General features: G+C 43.8%; 1 protein-coding gene across 2 annotated transcripts in view; it reads left to right on the forward strand.

Moving 5' to 3' along the window:
• Positions 1 to 10,949, forward strand: part of LOC118789438 (SH3 domain-binding protein 4-A-like) — a 33,229-nt gene extending 22,280 nt beyond the window's left edge. For both annotated transcript variants that reach the window (XM_036545860.1, XM_036545861.1), the window contains exons 4-5: positions 8,904 to 9,092; positions 9,848 to 10,949. In XM_036545860.1, the coding sequence (XP_036401753.1) occupies positions 8,904 to 9,092; positions 9,848 to 10,072 (414 nt within the window). In that variant the 3' untranslated portion in view covers positions 10,073 to 10,949. The remainder of the gene's footprint in view (positions 1 to 8,903; positions 9,093 to 9,847) is intronic.
• Positions 10,950 to 11,313: the final 364 nt, after the last annotated feature.

Raw genomic sequence — 11,313 nt, forward strand, 5'->3', positions numbered from 1 at the left:
CCTTGTGTTGGGTAGAAGCCTCATTTAGCCAGCCTCACGTATACATTTACAGCCTTACTTTAATATTTATTCATACCATGTATTAATTTTTAAAGCCGAGGAAATGTCTGACATGTACTTTTTTATACACCATGTCTCTTGGAAAGGGTATGAGGAAACATGGAGGGCACTTTAAATCTGGTGGCAGCAATGTGCTGCAATGGCATCAACAAAGGCAGCAGCGTTGCTTGTTACTACGGGCGGCTGATGCAATGAGAAACGCCTACCGCGTGCTGATTAAGTGGGTGAAATGCCCTCCGCTTTTCCATTGCCCAGCTTTTGGGCATGCATTATCTGACTGTAGAGCGTGCGTATTACCAGATGTGTTCTGAGAGCTGACACAAGGCTTGCAGGCAAAACCAGCATTTTGGTGGCAGGAAAATGCTTCTGACTGGGTATCAGAGATCTGAGGATACAAAACAAACAGACAAGGCAAGGATTTACGGTATCATCACACTGCCCCGCTCACTGGGCGATGGATCAATGCCACACATAGTTGTTTGCTGCCCCCACCCCCCACCCCCATAAAAAAAATAAATAAATAAAAGGAAATAAACCAAAAAGAAACACTGTCTCCCATTTCAGGACATAGTTTCTTCAGTCTTTAAAACACCACACAGACAGTCAACGCTGTAGCATTTTTTGTCTGTTTTGTCAGGTATAAATATTAACTGCAAAAAAGCTGCAGTGGGATTTGTCCCAACATGAAAGGCCCTTTGGTGATGTAGGGAATATAGCATTAAACTTTCAGTGGCCCTTCGTGAAGTCTGAGATGCATTTCCTCACCAGCCTATATCTCTGGAGCTCATGCTGCCTAGAATACCTCATTGCTATACAGGCACAAACCTGCCAAAAGAGAAGTAAATAAATGAATAAATAAAACCTGAACTGAATAAAAAAAAAAAAAACAAATCAATCTTGAAATAAATAATGAAGTTGTAATAACTATGAATAATAAATGAAGCGACCATATTGCTGTGTTAGGAATTCCCTTTTTGTGATTTATTGATGTAGGTATTTTCAGATATTTTTTATTTAATGATTTAATTCATTCATTATTTCTTTCAGGACTTATTTATTGAGGTTTGGCATGCTCAACCCTCCCATCCATATTGTGCAGAGTAAGGCATAGCTTTGAGCCAAGTTTCTGCTCAGCACTGTGGATGCCTTCTTGTTCTTTCGATGCTGGATGAAGGTTTCTGTTTCATCATGTTTTTTTTTTTGTCTCCCTTTTACTGCCTCAGATTTGTTTTGCTCACAGCTGAACAAAAGGTTTTGCTCTATAAATTGACCAGCTGGCCCCAATCAGGACCGAAATGACACTCTAAACATAGTGCCAAATGTCATAAAAGGGAATTGCCTATTTGATGCATCAGGGCTTCAGTAATACCCTAGCTGAGTCGACAGTGCCGTTTGTGCAGAGCGACCAGATACGCCCTCTCTGAAACCTCTCTCCTCAGAGAGACGCCCTCTATCCTCACGGACCTCACCCTGCCTCTCTCCCTCCAGTGCGGTGTAAGGAACAGATCCTTTCTGTGTTCAATTCGGTGGAGGACCGCAACTGAAACTGAACCACAGCAAAAGCCGTGCCTTCTCTCAGAGCTCTGGTCGTCTGGGTCAAGCTGTCAGTCACAGCTGCCAGTACAAGGCAGGAAGTGCCACATACATCCACTTTGGCGGAACAGCGGCATTCTCCTCCATTTCACCGGCCCCATCAGCTTTCATCTGCTTTTTGATTCGCAAATGAAGCAGGTCTGCAGGGGTACAGATGTAGTTTTTCCATAAAAGCCTCTCCAAGCAACATTTGTTCAATTTATCTACACTGATGTCCTTGTGCAGTACGTGTAGGGGAGATTTATACCAGATGCCAACATCATCTAAATCAACAGGGGTGAAGAACAGGATCTTGGTACTGATGACAAATATCTCTTACCTACAAGCTATTGCTTTTGACAAACAAAGAAACGGTTTATCTTGTCAGCTGAGCTTACTTTCTGTTTACATAAAGCTTTTTGTAGAACAGTGCAGTCAAGATTCTTGCTGGCTGTATTTTCTGATAAGAAACAAATATAAAGAGTTTTATAAAAGCCATTCCCGTCCTGTCTGAATGACAGAGATTAATCCTTGCCTAATCTCATGACTAAACCTGCCAAAGCAAGACTGCTTCATAAGATTCTGCTTTTGCATTGTGTCAGTTTGCTACAAGTAAGCAACCGACTGTGGACAAACTGAAAGTTTTAAATTGCAGGTCTTTTCACCTCATCACCATGTTCTTTGCCACATTCATGTGCATATTTAAAAAAAAAGGGTGTGTGTGTGTGTGTGTGTGTGAGAGAGAGAGAGAAAGAGTGTGTGTGTGTCTGCGTGTGTACACCTAAGTGTATGTAGCTTTGTGTCTCTGTGTATGTGTGTATAAGCTTGTAACCCAATCTTTTTTGGGGGTCTCAGTGTGTTTGGGCTATTTCTACAGAGTATTGTGCTCTTCACTGGGTATTTGTGACATGTTAGCCCAAGTTTGGAGAGGAGCCAATCTTGTAAGGCGGTGTTTTATAGTCACTCAAGACTTCCCGGATAAAGACTTGAGTAATACTTACCATTGGTGGAGTGTTTAAACAAAGATATGTATTCAATGTGTACAGTTAGCTGTATCTCTCTTAGCAGTTAATCATAAAGACTGGTTTTGAATTTGTGGCTATTGGGGTTATCAGTCAATCTCGGTACAAACATAATACGTATGGTTTTGAGCTGGCTGTAAGATGTGTCTGCTTCTGTGACAAGGTCAGTGTCAGTATTCTGCTGAAATGTCAGTATTCTGCTCTTATTCTGTGTGTGTGTGTGTGTGGGGGGGAGTGTGTGTGTGGGTGTGTGAGTGCATGTCTTTGTGTCTGTCTGTATATGTGTGTACACTCTTGTGTTGGGGGGGCAGTTGCAGGTTTGCAGAGTTGTCAGTGGGGACAGACGGTGGGAAGTGAGCTGGTCCAGATGGTCAGGCGTGTGGCTATTTTTAGCAGTTTTGACTGTGTAAATGGGAAGTCTGATTCAGCACTCAGAGCTCATTAAAACAGTCTCTCTCTCTCTCACACACACACACGCGCACACACACACACACACACACACACACACAGACACACACACGACTAGCTTCTGCAGCGCTAAGCTGCAGGACTGGATTAATGAACCTGACTGAAATTTTTACCTGCTGTGTTTGGGTGAAAGTACTGCAGGAGACCTGTGAGCACATTCTGTGAGCAAATATTCTGTATTTTTGGTCATTACTGTAAATTTTCACATGCAATATAAGTCATCCTGAAAAGGTTATCTGATGATGGTGGTGATGATAATAATAATAATAACTCACTCCCAATCTCTCACACACACACACACACACACACACAGGCACACGCACACACACACACACACACACATACACACACACACACACACAGGCACACGCACACAAACATATACTGAGGCTGCAGTCTGCAAGCTCAGGTAATTAAACAATGGCCATAAGTTTGAGACATCAAAGCTTCTATAGTCATGCACTGAACATGTAACACTAAAATTAACTAAAATACTAACATATTTTATTGCAGCTGTAACAGACGCATACACACACACACACACGTACACGTGCACAGAGAGAGAGCCACACTGTTATTTTTAGTGCTAGACCTCTGTCTCCTTTTGTTTATTCTTTCCATTCTCTTCTAAGATGCACGTTTGGGCCAGTCAGCGTTGTCATTTGCAGCTGGTCACATGCACCTCACACAGGGCGGGGAGAGACAGACGGTCTCGTCCTGTGTGGCGTCAGAATGTCTTATGTAACTGTGAATAGGGGATCTGACCACTGCAGCAGAATCTCTCCAGATGACCCGGGGGGATTAGGAGAGGTCTGTAGTGGTCATACTATTGCAGAGGATGGAGCGGGGTCAAGGCCTCTGTGGGGAATCTCTGCTTCACAGATGGTTCCTGTGCATTGTTAGTGGCTAAACACAAACTGGCGTCGTCATGTCTGGAGCGACTCTCCTCAGGTTTGGAAAATATTGTGAAAATCTAGCATCAGTCTGTAAAGATGTGATTTTGATAATCAGTTTGTTTGGAGCTGACATCTCAAAGCGTAGAGTTTGAGTGAACTGGTGCAGGCCCCGTATGCAGTGTTGTACATTGCAACAAGCTCCTTGCACGGCAGCTTTCTTTTCTTCTTCCTCCTTGTCACCAGCAGCTGGGCGGCACGCTTTTTCTGACCTATAATAAAGAAGTATTTCGGGAAAACGGTTCTCAAAGGTCGAGTGGCCTTTACAACAATTATGTGTCATTACTGGCATCTGCTGAGTGTTGTTTGTTTACACTGTGCTGTGTTCCACTGACATTCCATTTTGCCATTTGGATCTCCTCTGCGGGAGGAGGAATTGTGTTGGAATGATTCACTGCTATTGCCCTCCAGTTCTTTTTTTTTTTTTTTTTAAATAAAGCGTGTTAGTCTAGGTGGAGGGAGCATGATACAGTGGGTAAGGAACTAGGCTTCATTTGATTCCTAGGCGGGAACAGCTGTTGTGCCCTTGATCAAAGTCCTTAAACTGTATATCAAACATATACATATATATATATATATATATATATATAAGTATAGACAAGGCATGTTTGTATAAGTGGCAAGTGTAGTATTTACTCATGCAGTTTTCACCAGGCTCTGAGATAAAGAACTGCTCTGTTTTGGTTTATTGCACAAGTGTTTCGATGGGAAAACACAAAACAGTTGTGCAAAGATGGCATTCCAACCTTGAGAGAAACTATGAGGGGGAGGAGGGGTCATGCTAACTAATCATCACCAACCTGAAAACCATCTGTCTTGTGGCAAGTCTGAACTTCCATGGGTGGAGTGACTCAGACCCTGTTGACGATGTGGAGATAAATGTGCTCTACAAGCCCTCCTTGCCCCTCCTCTGGGGAGCTCCAGCTTTGAGGAGGACTTTATTCTATAGTCTTCTGAGGGGGTTTCAGATTTAAACACACAAATGCAAATAGGCTAAATGTTCTTAAAAGAGCAAGCCTCCTTTATAGAGTTTTCTTCTTCTTCTGAAGTTTGAACTGACACTGTTTGGATCAGTGACAGAGAGCAGATCTGTAAATCTGTAAACATGACTGGTTTCTTGATGTGCAGTTGGCTGAAGCTTCCCAACACTTGAAAACAAACTGCAGTGCAGAGCTGTTCTTGGGGTGGTGCGTAAGAAGTGTTTTATGTTTGGCGCTGAAGTGAAATAGCAAGGCGGCACCCATGTACGAGGCACTCAATCCACATTGCTCCTGTAAACAAGTGTGGAGCGAGTGTGGATGTGCCTTTGAAAGAATTTCATATTTAAGCAGTCAGTGGCTCCCAAAATGGGCATATTCAGATATATTCTATCTGGGTAAACAACGGCTTGCTCTGAAGGAACCGGTAATCGTACAACACCGTCAGGCCGAGAAATCAACAACATTGATGTATTACCTCTCCATTTATGTAGGTCTCTTAGGTGTCTCCTTCACCAGTATTGCTGAAAAAGAAAGAAAACACAGATTTTTTGACATTGTTTATTAATGACCCATCATTGAAATTCATCGAACGGTGGTCTTGGTGTTCTAGTTTTCAAAGAATTTAATAATCATTCTCAACTGAGTTGATAAGAAATGGATAAGAGTGTGTGACAAGCACGTAAATAACGTAATATAGTGTAAAATCTCTGCATTAATTGCCTCCTCTCATTTACTATAGGGCTGTCGCTTAAATTTGGAAACGCTAAGTACCCCTAATACTTGATTGGCCAGCAGTGCCTGGACCTTTTTAGCAGTTCCCTGTGCTGTCAGGAATTTTCCAAATTGCTGGGAACTGGCAGGGGCCCACAGACTTCATTACCAAGTTGGGCTGCATCAGAAAGATAAAGCGTAGATCATCCAGTGATTAAATTAAAGTGCCCACTATTATGTCAGGGGAAAAGCCTCAGAGAAACTGAGGGAACCGCTAGCAAATCAATGCATTTATTTTTCCATTTTAGAATTTGAAAACATGGTTTTCATTGATAGATCCTGTCACCCCACAACAAATATTTTTTCTCCACCCAAGCCTGAGTAATCAGTCTGCTTTTCAATGAGAAAAAAATTGCTGTATGCTTTTAATGATTACTCTGCAGAAATACCTCAAGCCAAACAAAGAGTGAAGACTTCAAGACAATGTAATCCTTTCCTTCTGAAATCGGTTACAGATTGATGAAGATTAGGCCTTGTTCCCCTGAAGTAACGCATTACCTTTTTTTGTATCATTTCCCTCAGTGTTGGTCTACTCAATTTTACTGTCTAGACATGTACCAAATACATGATGTGTTGCTTGACGTGATGTGTTCCAACTTTTTGGGCTTTGTTTTTACCATGGATAGGCTGCCGAAATCAAACCTGTTCTTGATGTCAGCACACTGTCTGAGCTCATTAGTCATATGTTTTTCTGTATCTTTATTTTTTGAGTCCATACTTTGTGGTTAATTAAGCAATCTCCAATATCCCCCACCCACCCACTCTCAAGTCCTCTCTGAAGACAGATATTGCGTCATTCTCAGTTCATGCCATCTTTCAGTTCCTTTCAAAGTCAGTTGCAGAATTATTTTCCTAAGTTATCCGTGGTCCACCTTTATCCGTTCGTAACTTCCTTTACTCCAACATGAATTCCTGGGATCAGAGGTGCTGGCATCCGAACTATTCCCAGAGCACACTGGTAGTCTGTCATTCACTTAGGAGGCTCTCGGGTCTAAAATCTCAGACTTTAGACATATTTAGATCCTGGCTCAAGGCCCACCCTTTAGGGCTGAAATTCAGCTCCTGCTTTTGAAGTGGCTTGAGGTAAAACGTGAGTGGGGTCTGCACTTGTGTGGGGTTTAGAATTGGAAAAGGGGCAAGACCCCTTCCTTTATAGAGGGGCTGATTCCTGTTGTCCACACAGGAAACAGGTGTTAGTCTGAGGTTATGCCACCTCTTTGTTTTCTGTGGCCCCTCCCATACATATGTGTTTTATTTCAGGATATTAAACAGGAGGTGAGACAAACAGTGTTTGCTCCTTAATCAGGCCTGACAATTCTGAAAGAGTCAATGCGCTCCTTAATCAGGCCTGACATTTCTGAAAGAGTCAATGCGTACATTGAGCGGGTCTGACAACTGAGATGTGTCCCTGAAACTAGTCCTTTTTCTTAAGCCTGAATGAAAGCCACTGTTCCTGTATAACTGTGATGGACAGTTCTGATACACCTATCTAAAGGGGAACAGAAGCAGCACCCAGACTCCATCTCTTTGTTCTGAACACATCCTGCAGCGAGAAGGGGGGGATTACCGCTTCCCTGTCATTCCAATCATTCCTGTCCGAGTTGGAGCTCTTGAGGACCGTGCCGTGCTAGCCACACAGGCTGGGCCAACTGGGGTGCATGCGTGTATGTACATAGTCATGCGCATGCGTTCATTCCTGTGTGGGTGTTTGTTTGTGTAGCTGTGTGTCACATCTTGTGGCTTTGCCTGCGTGCGTCAGTGTGTGCGCGTGTGAGTCTGTGTGTTCGCCCTTTGCTGGCGCCCACCCAGGAAGTCCCAGGCCTGACATATTTGTGAATGAATAGCAAATGTTTAGCCTGAGCAGATAACAGGGCTTGTTTCTCCCGGGGAGGGCAGTGCTGTCATGTTCTGAGACAATGAGCACCGGCCTGCCAGGCTTGTTTGGCAGAGGGAGGTGTCAGAGGTGGAGGGGTAAGAAGGGGCGTGGGGGGCTGGAGGGGTGTAAACAGATTAGGGAAGTGGATACCAGGACCAGGGTGACCCTGTGACGTCCTCCTTTATTTCCCTGGACGTGAAAAGCGTGCACTCCCCACAGCGTGGCCTGCGCTGTAATTGCACGTAGTTGGCTGGTTTTTCTGCCTTATCTCGGCGTAATCAGCGGAGCTTGTTTTCTTCGCCAGAGCAAACTAATTGCATCCCAAATCGCTCCTGGATTCGTTTATCCTTCTCGGTAATGCGCTTAGCAGCTCGCCGGCCCTTGGCCCCTCTCGATTCCTGGCCCGGTGGAATTCAATAATGAACGGAACAAGCGTGTCAAGCAGGGCCCGCTGCACAGGACCCCACCTGGTCACTCACAGGCAGCCTGCTGAATCACACCCTGTTGCCGGAGGGGGCAGCCGTCGTAGGAGATCTCAGGCTCTGGAATAATGCCCTTAACATTTCGTAGCATCTTAGTTTTGTATCTACGTTGGGGTGACAGTTTGTAAATTGCTGCTGGGGAAGTAGGGCAGTAACCAGAGGAATGGAGGGATGATTCCCGCGAGGGGCCCCTGCTGTTTTGCCTGTAATCGTGGTACTTCACCTTGTTTTTGTATCTATCCATCTCTGTAAATATTTTATGTGTTCAAATATTTAAAATGTATAGGCAAGCACTTGAAATGTATTCTGTGCAAGTCACCCTGGATGGTGGTTGTGTGCCAAACCCATAAATATGTATCAGTATGAAATCAAACCACATAAATCAATGTAAATGTAGGTAGAGATTGAAACAGCAGTGTAGCATAGTGGTAAGGTGCAGCGCTCATAACCAAAAGGTTGCCGGTTTGATTACCATCATGGGCAAGGTACTTAACCCAAAAATTGCCTCTGTAAACTGTCCAGCTGTATAAGTGGATAACCTGTAAAAATTGTAACTTATGTAAGTTGCTCTGGATGAGAGCATCTGCTAAATTACATTAATGTAATGTAATGAGATGGACCCTGCTTGTGTGGATGAAGATAATGTGGTTGTGCTATGTTTCATTTGGTGGTATCCCTGGGTAACGTGTCCACATGTCCCTCTCCCCCCTGTCTCCCAGGCCCTGCTGAAGATGGACTGCCAGGGGCTGGTGGCCAGGCTCATCATGGACTTCGTTCTGCTGACCACGGCCGTGGAGGTGGCGGCCCGCTGGAGGGAGCTGGCCGAGAAGCTGGCCAAAGTGTCCAGGCAGCAGATGGACGCCTACGAGGCCCCACACAGGGACAAGAACGGGGTGGTGGACAGCGAGGTGAGCAGAGACACACCGGGACAATTCTCAGGGCCAGACTCTACCGCCACAATGGGCAAGAGCAGTCAGTGCTGCCTCATTTAAATCTGAGCTAGCTTTACATTGCATTTTATTATAATGAACACTTGCTCATTTCATATCTCACTTACTATCCCAAGCTGTCCCCATACAGCAATGACGAGTCGTTTGTGCGGCTGTCTCATTTAGAATATTTTTTTCTGCTTGCATTTTTTTTGTTACTTTTTTCAGCCTTATTAGATTTGCACAGCATAATGAGAGAACTGACTCACTCTGATGTGTAATGACTACACTGTTCTGTAATGGCATATGCCTTGAAGAATCAATGAATTTGCTTTGCCTGGCCCATATTAAATATACTCCTCTGGAGTTTGTGTTATTCATTTATTTAAGTCTTTATTTATTTTAAATTCCGTCTGTCTGTTTTTGTATCTTGTGGTGGAATTACATGTATAGTGAATAGAAATGAATTGGCATTGATTGCTGATGTTTTTTTTTAAGATCATGGTTAACTAGATATTATTACAGGCTGAAAATAAACAGGGCTGGACAGTGAGAGGGTGAGAGTAAAAAACCATTAGCGGGTATTAAACCATGTAGCATTTGACAAATATACAGTAGCTGGATAGTAGGACATATTGGAATAAGGAAAGGGCCATTTTAATAGTGTGTTTTCACAGCTTTGACTAAAGTCCTCCTCCTCCTTCCCCACCCCCTCCCTCTCCACCCTACAACAGGCCATGTGGAAGCCGGCGTACGACTTCCTGCTGACGTGGGCGGCCCAGATCGGGGACAGCTACAGGGACGTGATCCAGGAGCTGCACATGGGCCTGGACAAGATGAAGAGCCCCATCACCAAGCGCTGGAAGCACCTGACGGGCACGCTCATCCTCGTCAACTGCCTAGACGCGCTCCGAAGCTCCGCCTTCAGCCCCGCCGCTCAGGATGACTTTGCCATCTGAAACCCGTGCCCCGATGCCTCAGCCGCCAACGCTGCCCCTCAAAGGGACCGTGCCATCTGGGCCTTGCTTCCTTTCACCCTGTGTCATCACTAACTGCCACAATGCCCGCTTCTCTCCCCTCCTCTGCCGTCAGGCCCCTTCATCCCTCAGGATGACCTTGCCGTCTGTGCCCTCCTCTTCCTCTTCCTCTTCCTCTGCCCTGCAGTAGGGCTTGTCGTTAACCTCCCCAGCCAAACACTGTTGTGGTCTCAGTATTTGTTTTGTTTTTTTTTTCCCCTGATTTGTAAAGGGTATTTTTATCGTTGCTGTCCTTCACAATATATATTTTTTTATTCTTAAAATGGCACAGCAGCAATTTTTAGAACCACTGTGATACTGTTCTGCGTCAATTTCTGTACTGACTGAATGATAATTATGGAGAGGGGAGTTTTGGTAAAAGGCAACCCTGTATGGTCTCTTGTCTCCCAAGCAGAGAAAAAAAATATATGTATATTTATAAGCATTAAAATTGTTTTATGTTGACAGCACATTGCTTTGACTGCATTCAGTTGCAGGATTTCTGTTGGCTGTGGTCTGTGTGCATTTCATTTTTACTAGACTGGTCAACAGGATGAAAATGGTCTGTAAGTATGGGCTTGTATTTCATCCTCCTAAGGAAGCAGTGAAGTTGTCACCTCTGTGTTTTTAGTATGTTAAAGCTTTTGGCATCTCTTTCTTCCTACTGCAGCTCTTTATAGAATATTCCAGACTACATTTCTACCAGTTAAATCCACTTTTTACAGTTTTGTATATTTTGTATGAAAGCCTATCGAAACATGAATACGGATTTTTGACATGTTTAGCCCACATGCTTTTAAGACACATATCTGCCATTGCAATGCCAACTACTTTTTTTTTCCAAGAATTCGCCCTTCATTTGAAGGGATTGGACCTATTTTTGTTTCATTTGTTTTGTTCAATGTGTTGTATTCAGTGCAGAGTACTGTATAAATGTTCAGTGCTGAAGCTTTTTGTATTATTTTGTGACTGCATCTATTTGTGGGAACAATAAAATGAAATGTTAATATTTGTACACATGCTTACAGGAATATTTTAAAGCTGAAGTTACGTCTATGTGCTGATTCTCACAAGTCTGTCACGAGGGTCTCTGGGCAAGTAGATATGTATTCCCTGGTAGTGCACGTTACTTTTTTCTGTTATATGTAATATGTTTGTTCAGTTATTATATCATCCACTGAGGT

The sequence above is a fragment of the Megalops cyprinoides genome, chromosome 14 (assembly GCF_013368585.1).
Source record: "Megalops cyprinoides isolate fMegCyp1 chromosome 14, fMegCyp1.pri, whole genome shotgun sequence".
In the NCBI taxonomy this organism is placed as follows: Eukaryota; Metazoa; Chordata; class Actinopteri; order Elopiformes; family Megalopidae; genus Megalops; species Megalops cyprinoides.